A 21,232-nucleotide genomic window follows, 5' to 3' on the forward strand; every position below is an offset into this window, starting at 1 on the left:
TGAACAGATGGCGCGCCTCGATAAGAATGGAAGCGGTCCATTGTATGCGATGTACGGGTGTGGAGATCAACAAAACTCTTCAATAACCAAGAGAGTTAGAAAGAGATGATACTAGTCTCTGTAAACTTATATTTATCTAAAATGCTCTACAATTATTTGCTTATAATTTACATCGTTCCTTAGGCACATCTTAAAGCGCTAACTTTACTTTTGTTCGCCGTATATTGGTAAACTAGGGCTATTCGTCGTCTTGACAAACATAGAGGAAATTCCATCTCTAATAACTCCCCCTTGTGGTCTTTTACTCTTATCTGTGAGGAAATTAACCACATCTTTAATGTTTTCCACCATTTCTTGTGTACTATGTTTTCCTACTCTTCCTATGCGCACGCCAAGGCAATTGTCACTGTTGGGTACATAACTGGTATTTTTGCAGATACTTCTCAATTGAGCTCTTACAAATGCCGAATCACAATCCTGTGAGGTCTTGGACTTGTCATATGGTCTTGTCATGCGTATCACGTATGGAAGTTTCTTAGTACCGTGGTAAAATTTACTACCTAGGACATCTGGTAACAGATGATGAACTCTAAAATCCGCTACTATTAAATCAAATTCTTTGTAAAGTTGAATAGATTTAACACCTCTAAATCGACGTTTTAAGTTTTTTATACTGAGTATTTCTTTAAAGAGATCAGTGGTAGTTTCATCTTTGGCTAAAGATTCTCTATAAGTGGTAGAAGGATCTTTAGTGATTAGCAGAATACGAAGATCCTTAGGCCTATGTAACTTAGATTCCCTCAAGGGGATTATCCTTGGGGTGTGATCATTTTTAATTCCTATTTTCTTCGAAGCATTGATGATTACCTGAACATCTTTATCATTTCGAAGAGACTCATCGGTAGAGCAGTGTTTCAGTAGAGAGCTTAAAGCTCTATTTGATAGCTCTTCATCAATCTTGACCATCTTTCTGTTCGTCTTTTATGGGAGTCGTCTCAACGAGGTGAGATGAGATGAGGTGAGATGAGCTTAGATTAGATTAGACGAAATTTTAAGCTTAAAAAAAATTTACAAAATATCAATGGACTGGATAGCTTATAAGAAATACACCATTAACTGTCTACTATATACTAGCTTCAATTGAACAATTCAGCAATGTTAGCTGGTAATTCTTCGATTTGGGTAGAGTAGAACTTCTCCAAGTCTCTCATAGCACCAACATCTTCGTTGGTAACGAAGTTGATGGCAACACCCTTTCTACCGAAACGACCACCTCTACCGATTCTGTGAATGTAGTTTTCTTTGTTGGTTGGTAGGTCGTAGTTAATAACCAAAGAGACTTGTTGAACATCGATACCTCTAGCCAACAAATCAGTAGAGATCAAAATTCTAGAAGAACCACTTCTGAATTCCTTCATGATAACATCTCTTTCTTGTTGTGGCAAATCGGAGTAGATAGAAGAAACAGTGAAACTATCAGCTCTCAATTTTTGGGTCAATTCTTCGACCTTTCTTCTGGTGTTACAGAAAATAACAGCTTGAGTGACAGAGATAGAGTCGTACAAATCGGTCAAACAGTCGTATTTGTATAGTTCTTCTTCAACGTTGATGTAGAATTGTTGAATACCTTCCAAGGTCAATTCATCCTTCTTAACCAAAATTCTGACTGGGTTTCTCATAAATTTAGTAGTAACTTCTAGCACATCATTTGGCATAGTAGCGGACAATAGAACCACTTGAGTAGTTGGTGGCAAAAGGGTGAAAATTTGGTAGATTTGTTCCTTGAAACCAGATGACAACATTTCATCAGCTTCATCCAAGATGAACATCTTGATGTGATCAGTCTTGAATTTACGTCTTTGGATGTTGTCGAAAACACGACCTGGAGTACCGACAACAATTTGAGCATCTCTCAAACCTTCAGCATCTTCTTGGAAAGAAGTACCACCGATACATGCATGTACCTTGATGTCCATGTGGAAAGCCAAAGCGATGACAACCTTTTGGATTTGCAAAGCCAATTCTCTGGTTGGTGCCAACATTAGAGCTTGTGGAGCCTTAACGTTAACATCGATTCTTTGCAAAGCAGCAATGGAGAAAGTACCAGTCTTACCAGTACCAGATTGAGCTTGAGCCAAAACGTCATGAGCTTCGATGATAGGCAAGATAGCACGTTGTTGAATAGCAGATGGTTCTTCAAAACCGTAACCGAAAACACCTCTCAACAACTCAGGCTTCAAGTTCATGTCATCGAACTTGTAGACAACCTTGTCATAGTTGGTTTGAATTTGAGATTCTTCTAACTCAGTAATACCTTCAGACATCTTGATTCAATTTAATAGTTCCCTATCCTATTGATCTAAACGGTTTACTACTTTTAAACCAGAAGTAAAATAAATAATGTATAATACAGTATAAGTAGTATATGAGAAGCTGTTATAGCTCTGCCTCGGTATGGCTTGAGTACCTTGACAAAAAAATTTTCAATCACTCGTAACGAGTGGCATCTCATCATAATCTACGAATATGGAAAGTGATTAACGATGAGCAGACAAGAAGGAAGATGCGATGAGATGAGATGAGATGAGATGAGATAATACTGGCAATGTTGGTGGTTGGTATGAAGATAGCATTATTATGAACTATTGATTAGTGATTATTCTTCTCATTTTTAGTTGAGAAGAATCTACTTCTCCAATCTCGTAAGTCATATGGGAAGGCTCTTTCTTCTGGCTCCAAACTGTCTTCGGGGAAGACTCTTTCTACACTAACAGGGGTAGGCTTTGGTTCTTCGGGAGACATAATTCCTATACTTCTGTCTTTCTTTAAAGTAGTGGAAGGGCTGGTAAAAGTGGTGGGAGCAGTGGGAGTGGTAGAAATGGTAGGAGAGGTGGGTGTGAAAGAAGTGGTGGAAGCAGTAGGAGCAGAGGGAGCAGTAGGAGTAAAAGAAGTGATAGGAGCAATGGGGGTGATATGAACAGGCTGTTGTGTTCGTTGATCTGGAAAGACTCTTTCGGGTTCCTGTTGAGATTGAGTCATGGATTCCAACCAAGCAGATGAACTTGTTTCTAATTTGAGACCCTTCATGTATCGTGCAAGGTCGTATTCAGATTGAAATTCTAGAAACACCTTATTCCATTGGCTAGAATAACTGTCTTCATCACCACACCAACCTTTCCAAGGTTTATTTTCCCCGATGAAGTGAACTAACTTAATCTGTTTCTTAAAGAATTTGGTGGCTGGGGAACTTTGATAGCCATAATTGGGCATCGTAACGTTATAGACGAACGGTAATCGTATCCACCTCTGTTCTATATTTTCAATTCCTCTGCTACAATGGGCATTGAAGAATTGATTTAAGACACCTTGATCAGCCCCATCCATCGAAACGGTATCAGAAATAAATTTTTGCAATGATTGTGCTAATTCTTTATCAGGTGCTAATAGTAAGACACCACTGTTAAACATGTCTGGCCAACCAACATCGGGAGCTCCTGCAATTTGATTTTGGTTTATTGGATAATTTTCAAAAAGGTTGAAAACATCAGTACTCAATGGTAAGGTGTCACCGTCCAAGTACAAGACTCGATCGTAGTTTAATTCCCATAATCTTGCCTTAACAAGGGTAAAATGCAGCTCAGGCCTATTCAACAATTTTAAATTCTCATTGTTGCCAGCAGTACCCTGAATTGGATCTACAATAATGATATCAGTGAAAAGTTTACGCAGAATATCTAGCGAAAGCTCCGTTAAGACGTCTCGGTAAAGATCTCTAGAAACAAGAAGCAACAGTGCAACGTCTTTGCCGCCTCGAAGCTTCTTCAATTGATAACCAAGCGTAAAGACACCGGGGAGGTAAGCTGCAGAATATAGAAGAGTAGCAATAGCCAATTGTTGCCCACTCATGTGAATAACGTTTTTCGAATGCAGCTTTCTATTAGAAAATAGCCAGTTGTCTCGAGAGACAGTTGATGTCGTTCTTGTCCCCCCTTAACATGAATACTTGTTTATATAAATAAAATCTAGTTTCGCTTCGCAATGTCTCATCGGAGCCCCAAGGATAGATAGATTAAGAGTTACAGATATAGTTACAAATTATGCATGTAACAAGGACAATGACGATTATTAAAAGATGGTTTCTTTAAAGATGTTACCGTACATATGTATGATGAAGATTCAATGATTAATAGTACTTACAAACATTGTAACTTAACGGGAGTAAGACCAGACGTTCTTCAACAAACCGTCGTTTTGAGCCAAACGGTTCAAAGAATCATCACCTTCACCTCTAGCTCTGACGTAACCACATAGGGCGTAAGTGATGTATTCACCTGGGATGGCACGGCCTTCCTCATCAACCTTAGCAATGTTGATTTGGACGGAACCGTGGTCCTTGGCCTTGATAATTCTGTTGGTGGCAGAACACTTTCTTGGAACGTAAAGTTCGACCTAAAACAAAAAAAAAAATTGTTAGTACTCATTTATTCATGTCTTTGTTGATTTAACGGCCCAGCACATGAGCTTGCATTTATCAACATCTCATTTCATCTAATACGTACTAGTTGGCCCTTATCGTTCTCCATCTTGTCTTGTTGGCTTCACGTAACGTCTCGATATGCCTCTTCAATTATGGGTAAACTGTATGTAGGGCGCTTCAATTGGTATTAGGCTAGTGAAATTTGCAAAAGTTGAGCGCTGAGTTCCATCGAGTCAGTGCGTCGGTCCATTCCCGTCGAGAGAGGACGCCCGGTCATGATGAGACGGCGAAGGACGGCGCGTGGTGAAAAACTTCCGTAGCAGTCAAGCCAAAAAAAAATGAAAGGATGTATTGATGTACGCGTAAGTACAGTCACACATGGTGCGTGGGTTTTGTAGTTAGGTATAATTGTAGCTCATTAATTACTATGATTTATTGGTAAATTGTAACGTTGATCACATCCGTACCAATATTGTCATGTTTTATGCATAGAACTTCTTTCCAAGATTTTTCTTACATTAATATTTTGCTTTATCAATAATAAATATATAAATAATGCATGGGTAGGGCTCAAACCCTTGACATAACGCATACACTTTCTACATGGTGAGTTTGGGGGAAAAAATCGAATCCTCTTAAACTTTCAATCTTGTAATCTTTACCCCTTTCTGTGTCTTTTAAGAAAAATTCCACATCTCTTGCTTGTGAATGGACGTTACAAGAGATGTAAACAATTCTTGCAGGATAGTATTCTGACAATTGTCTCATAAATAATTCATCGCAGCCCTTACGAGGAGGATCGAGAATCACTGAAGTTCTATCATTTGGTGTATCAATAGATTCGAATAATTTCTCCGCTTTACCAACAATGAATTTACAGTTTTCTACACCATTGTTCTTTGCGTTAGTCTCAGCAAATGAGACACTATCAGCGGAAATTTCTACACCTGTTACCTTTGCAACACCTTTAGAGCTGCAAATACTGAATAGCCCTGATCCGCAGTAAGCATCCACCAGATAATTAGGAGCGTTGGGTTCCGAATTGGGGATTTGTAAATTTTCTCTCACGTATTTGGTTACCAATGGTAGGATCGAATTATTATTCTGGAAGAATTCACCCGCGCTAAATTTAAACGTATAACCATCCACGTACTCCCTAACGACTTGTCTAGTGTTTGTGACACAAGTTTTGGCTAGTTTTATGTCCTTTTCCTTATCTTCAGTCTCTACAAATGAAATTTCACCTTGTTCATTTTTAGAGCCATTATCCATCAATTGTTCTCTAGTTTCTTCAGATCCATTCAAGATTGTTGTGTTTTCTCTCAAAAGAATTGTTGCACCTTTTCTGTAATTTTGGTAATCAGTGTCGAATTTTTGCCTTTCATTGGACATACCCATATTTACCGCCGGTGTACCAATTGGACACTCTTCGATGTCAAGAATGGAACCAGTACCACCTATTTCCAGGTTATCTTTCCGCCATTTCTGTTTACCCTTTTGACCAAACCCTAATGGTGGTCTATCCTCCAATTGTTTCCTGCGGGGCATGTCAAAATGTGGCGTTAATTTGGTTCTGTAACCCAATTTTAGTGGTGAACCAATAGTTTCCCCAACTTCTTGTACCAACTTTTCTACTACTAACCTTGGTGCAAAATATCTATAAGCATTAACAATTGTATTTCTTTTCAACTCTAATTGTCTCTCGTAGGTCAAAAATTGGAATTGGCATCCTGAGCACTTACCAAAATATTTACATGTAATCAACTCATCTTTTCTCATTGGCGACTTTTCCACAACATCCAATAGATCAGTTTCCACATGATAAGGATGTGTCTTGTAAACATTTATATTTACCACATCTCCCACGAGTCCAAATGGTATTAAAGCGATTTGCTTTTTTCCAGTTTCTACAGGGTTTTCGATAAGAGCCATACCTTCACCATTAGATGCATTTCTGAGGACTTTTATATTATTCACCACCCTATGATAAGCTCGAGTCATGGGCCCACTGAGTCTGGGAACATCGTTTAAAATGGCAGATACATCATTTTTCACTTCTTCACGCTTCAAACCATGTTCTTGTAAAAGTTCATCGATTTCGAATTCTAATACACCAAGGGGGCCAGTAGGATCTGCTTTTTTAGCCTTGTATCTCCTCAACTTTGGCTTTTTAGGCTTCCTATTTGGCGCTGAGTTACCTAATTGTCTTTTATTATTATTGATTTCGGCCGTGCTATCAGCTACGGTTGTCATATTAGATTTGAGAATAGAATAGCAACCAATCGAGTTAATCCTAGACCTCAGAACAGTTTTTATTGGCCTAATTACACTCTTCCAAGCTATCATGAAAGACCCGATGAGCTCTCTAAAGCGATGAGCTTAGATTCGCTTTATTGATTTGTTGTAGTAGCGAAAAAAATTTCAACGCATCGTTCTAAATGATAAGAGGTTGGCGGGTATAAATGATATAAACCATAGCATAAATATATGAGTGAGATAAATAGCCTCTTAAGTATTTTTTACCCATCTCAACTCTCCATCTTGGAATTTTTATACTGCTTTTTTTTCTGATTTTTATTGAGTTTTATAGCCTAATGTCATAAGAATAGAACAGTATCCCGTAGTTGATTTTTGCTGGTTAGTTCTCTAAGTTTGAACCTTTTTGGCTCTTTTTGAATAGTTCAAAGCCTAAAGAATTGATGCTTTTAATGAGAGTTAGTGCCTCAAAGATTGAAAAAAAAGTCTTGAAGGAATTACAAGATTTGCATATGTGTAGAAGTTTTTGATAAACCAAAAGTGTAGATACATCACCTAATCATTAAATGACAAGTGAAATTTGAAAAGTGAGTAACAAAATCCGCGAATAACTATATCAAAAAGAAAGACAGCTTAATATTACTACTTACATATCTTTTTGCGAATCCTTTAATTCCCATTAAGAATATATTTATTTTCTTTTCTGCGCCAGTGTGACGCCGTGACAGACTGTCACTCCATCACGCGACCAAAGGATGGAAATTACCAACATACAAAATCCTTGAGAAGTACCATTTACCAAGTGTAAAAATTACCCAACTATCAAAGCTCTTTGAATATTATATTTTAACACTTGATCAACAATGCAAAATGATTAACTGCAAGGCCCTTAACAACGCAATATAGATATAATACAATGGACCTTGCTTGCTCATCTCTTCAAAAATACTCACATGCACCGTACTACGATTGGATTTATTTTCAATGAAATAATAATAATTATAAGAATAACAAAGATAATAATACGAAACAATACTTGAGTAGAATTCAAATATTGGTAACAATGTCTCTTTCTATTAGTTTTCAAAGGATAATGCATTTATGTTTCCGAATGGCTTTCTTGCCTCCCGCGGTACTTTTCCTCTTAAATGGATTTTTTGTTCCAGAAGAATTGTCTTTCGGCTCATACAAAGTATCATGTAGTGCTGTATCCATTGCTGTGGTGAAAACTAGTTCTACGTTATTTCTAGTCTTGGCTGAACATTGAATATGTGAAAACGCTCCCAATTTTAATGCCAATGATTCAGCTTCTCTTGGATCAACCAAATTGCTGGTGTCATCATTTGCATAAAGATCAGATTTTAGTCCAACCAACATAATGGGCACATCGGGGCAAAAATGTGTTACCTCTGGGAACCATAAATCGTCCACATTTTGTAAAGATGTCGGGTTGTTCGCAGCATAACAAACTAACAGAATATCAACTTCGGAATAGGACAAAGGCCGCAGTCTACTGTACTCTTCCTGTCCAGCAGTATCCCAAAGAGCCAATTCTATAATTTTATTTTGTGGGCCCTGAATCCTCGTCACGTAATTCTCAAAAACAGTAGGAACATAATCAGTTGGAAATCTCCTTTGCACATACGAAATCAATAAACACGTTTTACCAACTGCACCATCGCCGACAACAACTATCTTGAGATGGCAATCTGGCATCTTATTTGTCCTTTTCACCTGTTCATAGCTAGTAATCGATGAAAGAGTCCTTGAAAAAGGTGCAGGAGTAGCATTGCCCTCTAGAGCCGTAGATGATCCACCAACAGGAATACTATCTTGAGAAATAGCACTATAACAATCCGCACCGTGTTGAGGAAGAGGTGGTTTAAAAAGATCGTTATTCGCCATATCGAAACTCATCTTGCGTAAAGTAGGTCAAGATTATTGATCCTGATAAGAGTTCATCAATCACAACAGCTGGTTAAGTTTGACTATAAATCAGTTAGGATCAACAGGCTCTATGATTCCCCTTGAATATGTTATTGCTTAAAAAGATCCTTTTACCTCATTGTGCACGGACATATGTGTAAAGCTTTGTTTACATGTCCTTCAAGAAAGATCGTTGATAATCATCAAGATCAAATAATAATGGATCAACACGTACATACCAGGAACTCTTAGTAAAAAAAGAGAGGAAAAGGAGCTGCTGGGAGGCAAGATAGGCAATTGATCCATGGCTATTGATTACTTAAATGTGGTTAATGAGCTCGTACTATATACTAGTGGCGTTCTTCAATCGATATTTGGATTTTCTGAAGCGCGATGCGGTGAAATTAAGGTACACCTTTTGGACAAATTCTCTAATGAGCTCGAACTGTTCCTAGTGGGTGGTGAAATGAAGAGTTACAATACGTTATTTGTTACTGTTCTGGAGAACCAGGATGTCACCCTCCAAGTGGACATTGCAAATTTGAATCAAGAATGTGCCAAATTTGTCATATTGAAGAATAAAGAAGTTATCGATTATGGTAATAAACCGTTGCAGGATCAGTTAAGTGTTTTGACACTACCTAGCCATATAGATACAGACTCCTTAGTTTCTATCATGAATAATGGGGTTTATCCTACCTTTAGTGCTCTCATAGATTCTAATGCACTTGCCTGCACGGCTGAATCGGTGCGAATCACAAGGGCTAAATTTAAAGATCTCACAACTTCATTCACAACTTTGAAAAATTCTATACCTATACCTGAACTTATTATCCATCCCGAAATTAAACAGATTGTGGAAAACGATACAGATATAGATTCATTACTTCTGGAGGATTTAAATTTTCTAAACGTTTTACAAAGTATGGCAAACCAATGGCATAGGATTACAAGAAATCTAGTATCCTTGCAAAGGAATCCTGATGAAGGAGCAGCTATAGATGAAATTAAATTTTGGTCCAATTTCGAAAGTTGTTTATCAGGTACATTGGCACAGTTACTCGATAAACCAGTACAGAAATCCCTGGAGGTTTTAGCTATTACCAAGAGATCCAGAGGCTCATCTGCATTTATAGCTGATACTGGTATCGAGGAAAAGCTCCGAGAGGTAAAAGGTAATAATCAATACGTATCAAGCATACCTTTACCAGAATTACATTCAACAACAAAACTTTTTGAATTGCAAGAGTCCATCAAAAAAATAGCACTATCTTTCAAAAAATTTAGATCATCAGATTATCCCATAGATAGATTTATCATTTTTTTACAAAAAGTCTCCAAAGATGTGGGGAATAAAATTTTGGAACTAATACCGAATGTTTTTGAAATACCCTATGAAAAGTTCCAACAATTAACTAATGAAATAAATGATGTGATTGACACTTGGGATCATGTATTGAGTGACAATAATATGCAGATTAGAGAGGTGATACGAAGGAAAAAAATAGAGAACGTTTCATTCATGAGTCTGGATTCATCCATGAACCAACTGAGAGATATTCTTTCAAAAATCATATGCTTTCGTCTGCAACATAACAAATTCAAAAATACTTTAGAGAATATTGGCTATGAGGAAAGTGCATACGATGAAGAATTCGTCTATGAGCCACTCAAAGTTTTTCAAATAAATTCGGAATTCCATGATGAATGGAGGAAGGTAAAATCGGCATATAATCAAAGGCTGTCATCCTTGGAGAATCGGCTTATTGAAATTTGCGAAGAGAAGCTCAACCATTCACAAAATCTGAAGGAAAAACTTACTGTTTTCCTAAACTTTAAGCCATTGATGGAATACTACCCCAAACTCCGAAGCATGATGGTTAACCATCAGCAGATTCTAATAAATCTGATCAATGAAGAGGTAGCATTGATAGACGAAAAATTGAATTGGCGTGCAAATTTTGAACAAGTCCTACAGTTGAGAGATTTACCCCCTGTTGCCTCCGTCGCAACACTGAGTAGAATAACGGAAAACCATCTGCAAGCTTTAAGTCAACAAATAGAAATCCTAATAGGACCTTCTTGGAAAGATACACCTGAAGGTGATTCATTTTTGAATAAGTTCGATACTATTCTATCAAAATTCAATGCTGATAATGTCTCATCAGAATATCTGAATAATATCCTTAGAAACAAAACTGCCGCTCTTGACGTTCCCATTTTAAAAGTTCTTTATAATGGGGAAAAATATGAGCTTTTTGTGAACTTTGACTTTTCTCTGGGAACAATCTTTAAAGAGATTAGAAATTTGATATACATGGGCTACGATATTCCGAATGATATTTCCAAAATTGCAAGAAAATACAGAGCTTTTTATCCCTCTGCTGTCCTATTGTTAGAACAAATCCAAACGTTTATGTCTGTGATGAGAGAATTACCCAAGCGTCCCCATACGGGTATTATACTAAAGTCACAGATAGATAGCATATGGACTTTGCTACTGGAGGCTATGAATACTTCGTGGATCTCGATGCCAAAAGATATTACTGAAGGCCTAAAAAATGACACTTTTTCGAGTATCATAGAAAAACGTCTAGCAAAAGTACTCGAGGATTTTGCAAAGTTACAAAGGATAGAAGAACGTTTAGTATATTTGTTTGAAAGATTGAAGAAAAGCCAATTCGAAGCTTCAACTATAAATGGCCTAATAACAGATTTTCAAGTGCTAATAAATGAGATGCCATTGTTAGGCTTTGATCAAGATTATGTGTTCACCACTTCATTAAACAGGTCCTTGAAACTGATGCTTTTAGAAAAGATGAAGTCTTTTTTCAGGAATTTGATATTTAAAAATCGTACAGTCCTAGTCAGGTTTGAAGAAAATTCCGTCATCTTTACACCCGATTCGGAAGAACTCAAATTCTTATGGCTAAAAGAAATTGACGAGCTGGTGATTTCCTTTATAGATCTACCTCAACTTACGACTTCTAACGCTCCAAGAAGAAACGGTATCCTAAAAAAGGCTTTGCGCAAACAGTTTGCAGCCGCCTATCAGCAAATAAATCACCTGCACCAACAATTTCTAAATTATACTACTTCTTGGAAAGAAAGCCAAAGATTGTGGAAATTAGAAGAAAGTGCGGTAGAAAGATTCGTTGGTTCCGATTTAAACCAATGCCTACAATCGTTGGCTGACCTGCTTCATCAGCGCCCATCATTAAGTACTTTTCGACCACAGAATTGTTTTAATGGCCTTCTTGACTTCAAGTATGATGAGGCATTCTCAAAAGTTCTGACGAAATACAATTTTTGGGTCAGTTACTTGTGCAACCAGCTATTATCTTTGTATTTGAAAGAATCCACGAAGTTTGCTGAAGAGTTAAGGTCTCAGCGGGAACATCTTGAACAAAATGCCCTTGATGTCTCATCATTAAGAAACATGTCTCAACTGGTAAGGGAGATAGATGCCGTGAAGGAACGACTTCGTGATAGAGAAGAACTTTTGAACAGCCTTAAGAAGAGTCATAATTTGTTCTACGTACTTCACGCAGAACTACCACCCGAATTTCTATTTATTGAACAATTAGAGGCTGACCTTAGAGCATTATGTGAATGTTCTACCAAAAAAGAGGCAATTTTGAGTAAGAATAGAGACATTATCGTTAGGAAGCTCGAATTCGAAGCTCAGCGGGTAGAAAACTTACAGGCTGCTGTCTTGAATTCCTGGTCAAAAGAGAAGCCGGTAGCAGTAGAGTGGACTCCAATAGATGCTCTTTCAAGTATAATGGTTTTTGAAGACTCATACAATGCATTGAAGTCTGATGTTCAGCTTATTTCTGATTCTGCAAAAATCATGCTAGTACCAATCATAATAAAGGATCGTTTAGAAACTTTTTACGAAGAACTTGTGGCACTAAAGAAAGTCTGGATGGACTTAGAAGTTTTTTGGAATGATACACACAAGTTGCTTCGAATGCCATGGGAGGAAATCGAAGTTCATACACACATTGAGAATTTTAAACTCATCCAAAGTTCTATGAAAAACGTACCGTTTAAAACAAAACAATATACCGTTTTTGATAATTTACTCTCAACTATAGACGAAGTTTTAGGAACAGAAGAGATACTAAGAATATTAAAAGATCCGTCTTTGAAAATAAGACATTGGATGTATCTCTTTAAGAAAGCTGGGAGAGGAAATCTTGAAAATTCCTCAACATTTTCTTTCGAATCTGTATTATCCATTGGTTTGAAATCGCATGAGACACTTATCAAGGAATTATTTCAAAGAGCACAGAAGGAATATGTTCTGGAGAAATCTCTGGCGAGGATGAGATCATTTTGGACAAGCGCTCAATATAGGACTTTTAATCATTCAAGCGGGTTGAAGCTTGTTGGGGAATGGAATTCCCTCATACAAGCTTGTACAGAAGACTTGGAGGAACTACAATCTATGAAGAATTCAATTCACTATAAATACTTTGAGACTGAATGTCTCGACCTGGAAGAAAAACTAACTGTTCTTTCAAATTTACTAACAGAATGGATGGAAGTACAATTTTTTTGGATTGATTTATTCGGCGTCATAGGAAAGAACAAAGAAATGCAGAATCTTCTCTCACTTGAGAGCTCAAAATTTCAAGGACTAACCGCTGACTTCAAGTCACTTCTTACAAGGATCTTTTCCCTCAACAACGCCATTGATGCAGTTCATGTTCCAGAGGCTATGATCATACTTAAAAGAATCCTAGAATCACTCAAAATGATTAAAAGTTCATTGAATGACTTTTTGGAACAGCAGAGAAAACTTTTCCCCAAGTTTTATTTCTTGGGAAATGACGATCTTCTTAAATTCATTGGCGCAGGAGAAGATTTGGGAAAATTGGTTGGATTTATGCCCAAAATGTACGGTACTATCGCTGGTTTCGATTTTAAAGGTACCATTATCGAAGGCATCTATTCTTCAGAAGGGGAGCACGTCCAACTAATCCGCAAAATAAATGTTTCGTCGATTAGATGTGATGAATGGCTGTCAAAATTAGATAACGAAATGAAATTGACTATAGCCGAAAGCGTCTCAACATGTTTGTCTTCTTTGAAAAATGGCGTTCAATTCAGCGAGCTTCTCGATTCATACATCTTTCAAACACTATTACTTTCCTGGCAAATTTTTTGGACTGGAGCCATTAATGAATCCTTCAATAAGGCTAATTTCCCGCAAGTGATAACTTCTATAGAAAGAGAAACAGCAGAGCTTATAGCTGAATTAGAACGTCGCTCTAAGCCCATAGAAAAAAAAAAGCTAAGATCTCTCCTAATAGAATGCCTCCATTTTATGGATGTAACTCACAGGTTAAACAAAACTAGTCTCCAAAAAGCAAGACTAATATGGTTTAACACGCAAAAATTCTTTTACGACCATAATCGAGATCCACTAGAGAGGATTTCTATATCTTTAGCCGACAGAGTAGACTTATACGGATTTGCTTACATTGGGATTCCCGAGCGACTAGTGTATACCCCAACGCTGCAGAAAGGTTACATTGCGTTATCTGAGGCCTTACACCAGAAATACGGCGGTTGTTTCTTTGGTCCCGCAGGAACAGGTAAAACAGAGACCGTCAAATCTCTCGGTCAAAACCTTGGGAGAATAGTAGTAGTTTTCAATTGTGACGATTCCTACGACTTCCAATCGATGGCAAGGCTGATGATGGGTATTTCTCAAGTAGGTGCTTGGGGTTGTTTTGATGAATTCAACAGACTGGATGAAAATATTATGAGCGCCGTATCAAGTCAAGTCGAAGTTGTTCAGAATGCATTGGCTACGGGTAAAAAAGAAATCGACTTAATGGGCACTAGTGCTACTCTCAACCACACAACCGCGCTATTCATCACTTTAAATCCGGATTACGCTGGAAGATCAAGACTCCCCGAGAATCTCAAGAAAAAATTCCGAGAATTCTCCATCAAGAAGTCCGATAATGATGTAATCGCAGGTGTTATACTTGAAATATTGGGATTTCAAAAATCGAAGGAATTGTCAAAGAAAGTTGTGAAATTATTCAATACTTTGACAGAAAGGTGTAGCATCCAGAAGCACTACGATTTTGGTTTGAGGACTTTGAAAAAGACACTCAAAAATTGTTTTGACCTATTTAATAGTTCGGCTGAAAACAATGAAGAGCTCATATTGGTAAGAAGCTTGTGCCAGGTCATATTGCCCACTTTAGTTAAGTCTGATGAAGAAAAATTCCTAAATTGCATCCAAGAAGTATTCTCATGTGGAAGAGTAACGGAACGAAATGAAAATTTCATTGAAATCTTTTCACATACTTGTAAAGAACAAAATATTAGTACCACAGAAGAATTCATTAAAAAATGTCTTCAGATTTACAATTTACAGAAAAATCAGCAAGCATTGATTATTGCTGGAGAAGCAGGATTTGGTAAGACAACTACTTTGAAAACGGTTCTGAAAATTGTTAAGGTATTGGAAAATTTGGAAAATATTGTCCATACCATTGACACCAAAACCCTCAGCAAAGAAGAAATATATGGATCAATTAATCGAGCTACGTTAGAATGGCAAGATGGTATTTTCACGTCCATAATTCGTCAAGTTTTGAATCAGAATTCTCAAGTGGAGAATAAGATCAAATTTTGGGTAATATTCGATAGCGACATGGATCCAGAATATGCAGAAACTTTGAACAGTGCTCTTGATGACAACAAATTAATAACTTTGCCAACTGGGGAGAGACTCGAAATTCCTACTAATCTGCGCATTGTCTTTGAAACCCATAACTTAGAACAGGCTACACCAGCTACTATAACCAGATGTGCACTGGTTTTATTTACGGAACGTGTGTGCTCATCATTTGGAAACCTTAAATGTCTTCTAGAAAGCTCATTTGATAACCTAGAAGCACAATCAAAAGTCAATCCTTCCCTACTAAATAGATATCGCACATTACTACGTGAGATTTTCTCAGAAAAGAACGTGAATCATCTTATTTCGCAGGCCGGTAAGATTGAACATATTTTGGGATATGATCATTCTAGGATTTTTACAACTATATCCAAACTAATTAGCCACGATCTTCAGAAATATCGCTCTGGCTTGCTGAATGCATCCGATCTGGCTTTCGAAAAGTTCTTTTATGCTAGGATCCATCAAATTATCAAAGTTTCTTTCATCGGAGACACTAACTTAAAGGATCATTCTAATTTCATTGATTCTATCAGGGATTTATCGAAATGCATCAACAACTTGAATATGGACTCTGAAAGCACTGAATTCGTCCCAGAAACTCTGGAACCGATCGATCTTCTTTCTTCTGTCCCACAGCTTTCTCTTGATGCAAAAGATGTTATGAAACCGAATGTGATTATTCCAACTATCGATACCATTAAGCAAGAGCTTTGCGTGTTTGAATTGTTAAATGCACGTAGATCTGTCATCTTGTGCGGTCCTCCAGGGTCTGGTAAGACAATGATTCTGAACAATGCCCTACAGAGAAGTTTAAATTTCCAAGTAGTAGGCTTAAACTTCTCAAAAGATACAGATATTTCTCACATATTAAAGACACTAAATCGCCATACCTACTACACTTCAGGATCTCGTGGTTTAGTTCTACTTCCCAAAAATCCAACAAAAGACATCGTCTTATTCTGCGACGAAATAAATTTACCTAAGTTAGATGCTTATGGTTCCCAAAGTACAATTTTATTTTTAAGAGAACTAATCGAGAAAAATGGATTTTGGAAAACTAATGAAAATAAATGGGTCACCATGGAGCGGATTCACGTCGTGGGTGCTTGTAATCCATCAACGGATCCGGGAAGAATATTTATGACACAAAGGTTCACGAGACATGTTACTGTTTTACAAATATCCTACCCATCAATACCATCGCTCAAACATATTTACCGAGTATTCTATGACGGTATTTTGCAACTGACCCCTCCATTCAAAAGATATTCAGAGGGTTTCGCTGAGGGTTCCATCAGGTTATATGAGAAATGCAAGTATAACTTCAGCGGCAATTCCCAAACTCATTACCTCATTTCACCCAGAGAGCTTACTAGATGGATGAGAGGATTTTACATCAGTGTCGCCAATAGTTTTAAACCCACCTTAGAATCTTTATTATTGATGTGGGCTTACGAAGCTTGGAGAATATTCGCCGATAAGTTGATATATCAGTCAGAAAAAGATGTATTCGAAAAAATCCTTCACGACACGATACATGAATTTTTCCCAGGTAAGGTCTCTGTGGACCTAAACACATCCTCATTGCTATTTTCTTACTGGTTGTCCCTGGATTATAGAGAGGTGACCAAGAAAGAGCTACAAGACTTTGTTGAGCAACGTTTCCAGACATTCTGTGAGGAAGAAGTCGACACATCATTTATTATATATGACGATATGCTTGCCCATCTTCTCCGAATAGACAGAGTATTGAGACAAGTACAAGGTCATGCTATGTTGATTGGCCCATGCCGGACGGGTAAGACAACAATGACTAGGTTTGTTGCTTGGCTCAATGGTGTAGAGATCGTTCAACCTAATATTCACAGAGGTTTCAACATTTTTGATTTTGACGAATTTCTGAGAGGTGTATTACTGCGATGCAGTATTGATGACAAGAGGTTATGTCTACTAATTGATGAAACAGATATTTTGGAACCATCCTTTTTAGAAAGAATGAATACGCTGTTGGCAAACTCAGATGTACCAGATTTATTCCAGAACGAAGATTATGAGACTTTAATGACATCGTTGAAGAATCGAATTTTTTCCTTGGGCCTGTTAATGGACACTGAGCAAGAAATGTACCAATGGTTCATTCAACAAATATCAAAGAATTTACATGTTATATTCATTATGAGGGATCCATACAATGGAAATGTTCCAAGTATGGCGACATCACCAGCTTTGTTTAACAGATGTGCCATAAACTGGATGGGTGATTGGTCGAATGACATTATGTACCAGATAGCAGATGTTATTATTCGCCCATTGCCGCTGGACACGATCTCACGAAACAAAGCATCTTCAAACAATGAAATGCAACTGCTGCTAAGCGGCAAAAGTTCTCATGATGTCTTAATAGATCTTTTCTTAGATTTTCACGGGAAATGTTTTCAAAACAAACCGAATAGCAGTCGATCTCCTGGACCATTTTTGGATGCACTAAAAAGTTTCGAGTGCTCTTTTGAGCGTCAATACCAAGAGCTTGATGACAAACAAAGATTTGTGAGGATCGGGTTAGATAAACTCGATGAATCAGTTCTGAAAGTAAAAGACATGAATAAACTTTTGCTCGAAAAACAAGAAGAATTGAAAGATAAGGAGGGTGAAGCTAGAAAAACCTTAGATAAGATGCTATATGAACAAAATGAGGCCGAAAGAAAACAAGAGGCAGTCGTTGAAATTAAGAAAATACTTGCAACACGACAAGAAGAAAGTAATATACGAAGAAAACGAGTTATGGCGGAACTAGAGGCTTTTGCACCGATTATGAATGAAGCTCAGCGTGGTGTAAAAAATATTAAAAAGCAACAACTTACTGAAATTAGGTCAATGATAAATCCTCCCTCAGCAGTCAAAATTACCATGGAAGCTGTATGTGCAATTTTGGGACATAGAAAGTCATCTTGGCGCGAAATTCAAAACTTCATCCGTAAGGATGAATTCATTTTTGATATTGTACACTTTGATACTGAAACAATGTTTCCACCAGAAATAAAATCTTTCGTTGAAGCTGAATACTTTTCGAATCCTAATTTCACTTATGAAGTGGTAAACAGGGCAAGTAAAGCATGTGGTCCACTCTACCAATGGGTATTTGCCCAGCTCAAATATGGAGAAATTTTAAGCAAAGCAGAACCATTGAAAAAAGAAGCCCAGAGTGTTGAGAACGAGGCCTTGAAATCGAAAGCTAAGCTATTAGCTGCACAGGATATGATTAATGAGTTACAAGAAAGCATCGAAACCTCAAAAGAAAACTACAGTATTATTATCCGTGACATTGAGATGATAAAAGCTAAAATGCGTGATGTTCAGAATAAACTCGAGCGTTCCAAAACTTTGATTTCTAACCTGACCTCCGAAAAGGAGAGATGGACTCGAAGCACGAATTCTTTCAAAAAAGCTAGTCAGGAACTTACTGGTAACTGCCTAATATCAGCACTTTATTCAAACTATTGTGGGGGCTTGGTAGAAAAACAGAGAAAGCAGTTATTCGAAGACATGAAATCTACATTGTTTGAACATGCCATTGATTTTGATCCTAATTACCAGTTTGTCACACATAATGTTGAGATTGAAAGAAGATTTGAATGGACTGCGCTAGGATTACCAAATGAAGAATTTTTCCTAGAAAATTTCAGTATGGTAATTACATCCACTAATGTTCCATACATTTTAGACCCAAGTTCTCAAATGATACCCATTCTTTCGAGATTTTACACTAAGAGATTTACTCTCACAAGTTTTCTGGAAACAGGGTTTGTGAAAAAACTGGAAAACGCGATAAGATTTGGTGGTGTAATATTGATTCAAGATGCTGAGTATTTCGATCCAATTATCAGTAAGTTAATTGCTCGAGAATATCGAGCATCTGGAGGACGTCAAACAGTTCAAGTAGGTGAACACGAGATTGATATCGCATCTGAATTCCGGCTGCTCTTATATTCTAGCGATGCTGATGCAGTTATACCAAACTTTGTGGAGTCTCGTGTGCGTCTAATCAATTTCTCGATGAATAAAGGTAGCGTTGATATGAAGGCCATCAGAGTAGCACTTTCGAAGGAAGTTCCTGAAATTGACAGAGAAAGGAATGAATTGATGAAATTAAATGGTGAGTACAAAATTATGCTGAAATCATTAGAATCTAAACTTCTGGAGGAACTAAACGACTCTCAAGGAAATATCCTGGAGAACGATGAGCTTATTCATACACTAGAGAAGCTCAAACAGGAATCTTTCGAAATTGAAAAGAAATTAGAGGAAACAGAAGATTTCATGAAAAAAGCAAACGAATATTCTCACATGTATGCTCCCTTGGGGTACCATGCATCTACACTATACTCAATTTTGGAATATGTTTCACAATTGCACTGGTTTTATGATATCTCAATGTGGCAGTTCATGGAGTGTTATGAGAGCATTTTTACAACTGCTAAATCTAACGATGGTAATAGGATTTCTAGTCTCGTTTGGAATCTTTACCAGGAAGTTTATTCCACATTTTCTCAATACTTGATGAAGAAACACAGGGCAGCTTTCGCAGTAGTGATGTACCTAACGTACTGTTTCGCGCATAACGACAGAAAATTCCAAGAGAAGAGTCTTTCAATTCTCAAGTGCATTGCAATTTCACAGCAACTGCAGGATGTCGATGTTATTAAAGATGACTGCCCAGAATCACTTTTTGAAATCGTTCAAATGATGCAGAATAAATCTACCAAAACAGTGCTGCAGGAATTTCAAAAACATTTCCAGGAACAATTCTCCCTAGATAAATTTTTAAGCCATAAATCTGGTAGATTTGTGCTGATGGCTAGTGAAATGGACGTCGATGCGAGCTTCAAAGTTTCCCAGTTGGCCGACGTTCAGCGTGAAAACCTTTCTGTTATTGCCCTTGGGTCATCAGAAAGTAGTAATTATGCAGAGCAGGAGATCACTCGTTGTAACCATGAAGGGGGCTGGATCCTCTTGCAGAACCTGCAGATGTCATTAACGTGGACCAAATCCGTGTTAACCAAAAAATTAGAACAAACTACGGAAAATGTCAAAGTATTCATGACATGTAATCTTTTGGGCCAAGACTTACCATCTCCTCTTTTGCAACAGAGTTACAGGTCGGTTCACGATGGATCTCCCGGTATACTTGGCACGGTGAGAGATCTGTATTTTGACAACGCCGTATCCGATTGTCAGTGGAAACTGCCACTTTGCTGGTTCCACTCGATTCTTTTGAATCGGTCGCTACTGGCGCCTATAGGATTTACTAAAAGATACGATTTCAACGACCGTGATTTTGCCTGTGCTCTACAGTTTTTGGCAGATCTACCAGTCGATCACGATGCTAGAAGTAAGATATGCTCCGTTTTAGGATCTATTGTCTATGGAGGTAAAGTTGATCAAGATGATGATCAACTGATAGTCCAAAGTATATGTAACCAGATATTCCAGGACTCTCCAATTACAGAAAATAGAAACCAGACTTTGAGCTCAAAGATCATCAATGGTATTCTGCCGGACTCTCATGATAATGACATCCTGTCGACATTTCTGATGGAGTTACAAGAACCGGTGGATTCATACTCTGTCTGGCTAGGTTTACCTAATCATGCTATAAGAGAATATGAATCTCTACAGGCTCAAGAGGTCGCCTCACAGGCACTATCGATTTTAGTCAATCATCATCATTAAGTATTACAAAAATTTGCTTATAATCGCTCTAAGACGGAAAAGGAGCTCCTCTTCGCGAAGTAAAAGTAAATATAGTAGGAAAAAAATTTCTTGGTCAACCGAATTTCGAGCTTTTAATAGTTAAAGGGATA

The 21,232-nt window shown here is 37.5% G+C and overlaps 7 protein-coding genes across 7 annotated transcripts; 1 reads left to right on the forward strand and 6 right to left on the reverse strand.

Annotated features, from left to right (window-relative positions):
- Positions 1-204: 204 nt before the first annotated feature.
- Positions 205-966, reverse strand: UTP30 (Utp30p; the record flags this gene model as incomplete). The annotated part of the gene is made up of 1 exon (XM_002496519.1): positions 205-966. One exon carries the CDS (start codon positions 964-966, stop codon positions 205-207), a length of 762 nt encoding a protein of 253 aa, XP_002496564.1.
- Positions 967-1,136: 170 nt separating this feature from the next.
- On the reverse strand, positions 1,137-2,324 carry ZYRO0D03058g (uncharacterized protein; the record flags this gene model as incomplete). Its single annotated transcript, XM_002496520.1, has 1 exon — positions 1,137-2,324. The coding sequence occupies one exon, from the start codon at positions 2,322-2,324 to the stop codon at positions 1,137-1,139; it is 1,188 nt and encodes a 395-aa protein (XP_002496565.1).
- A 325-nt stretch (positions 2,325-2,649) lies between these two features.
- On the reverse strand, positions 2,650-3,906 carry ZYRO0D03080g (glycosyltransferase family 8 protein; the record flags this gene model as incomplete). The annotated part of the gene is made up of 1 exon (XM_002496521.1): positions 2,650-3,906. The coding sequence occupies one exon, from the start codon at positions 3,904-3,906 to the stop codon at positions 2,650-2,652; it is 1,257 nt and encodes a 418-aa protein (XP_002496566.1).
- A 303-nt stretch (positions 3,907-4,209) lies between these two features.
- ZYRO0D03102g (40S ribosomal protein eS21) lies at positions 4,210-4,583 on the reverse strand (the record flags this gene model as incomplete). Its single annotated transcript, XM_002496522.1, has 2 exons — positions 4,210-4,449; positions 4,560-4,583. The coding sequence occupies 2 exons, from the start codon at positions 4,581-4,583 to the stop codon at positions 4,210-4,212; spliced, it is 264 nt and encodes an 87-aa protein (XP_002496567.1).
- A 464-nt stretch (positions 4,584-5,047) lies between these two features.
- TRM2 (tRNA (uracil(54)-C(5))-methyltransferase) lies at positions 5,048-6,823 on the reverse strand (the record flags this gene model as incomplete). The annotated part of the gene is made up of 1 exon (XM_002496523.1): positions 5,048-6,823. The coding sequence occupies one exon, from the start codon at positions 6,821-6,823 to the stop codon at positions 5,048-5,050; it is 1,776 nt and encodes a 591-aa protein (XP_002496568.1).
- Positions 6,824-7,816: 993 nt separating this feature from the next.
- On the reverse strand, positions 7,817-8,650 carry RHO4 (Rho family GTPase RHO4; the record flags this gene model as incomplete). The annotated part of the gene is made up of 1 exon (XM_002496524.1): positions 7,817-8,650. The coding sequence occupies one exon, from the start codon at positions 8,648-8,650 to the stop codon at positions 7,817-7,819; it is 834 nt and encodes a 277-aa protein (XP_002496569.1).
- Positions 8,651-8,963: 313 nt separating this feature from the next.
- On the forward strand, positions 8,964-21,101 carry DYN1 (dynein heavy chain; the record flags this gene model as incomplete). Its single annotated transcript, XM_002496525.1, has 1 exon — positions 8,964-21,101. One exon carries the CDS (start codon positions 8,964-8,966, stop codon positions 21,099-21,101), a length of 12,138 nt encoding a protein of 4,045 aa, XP_002496570.1.
- Between the last annotated feature and the right edge of the window lie 131 nt (positions 21,102-21,232).

The sequence above is a fragment of the Zygosaccharomyces rouxii genome, assembly GCF_000026365.1.
Source record: "Zygosaccharomyces rouxii strain CBS732 chromosome D complete sequence".
NCBI classification, from domain to species: Eukaryota; Fungi; Ascomycota; class Saccharomycetes; order Saccharomycetales; family Saccharomycetaceae; genus Zygosaccharomyces; species Zygosaccharomyces rouxii.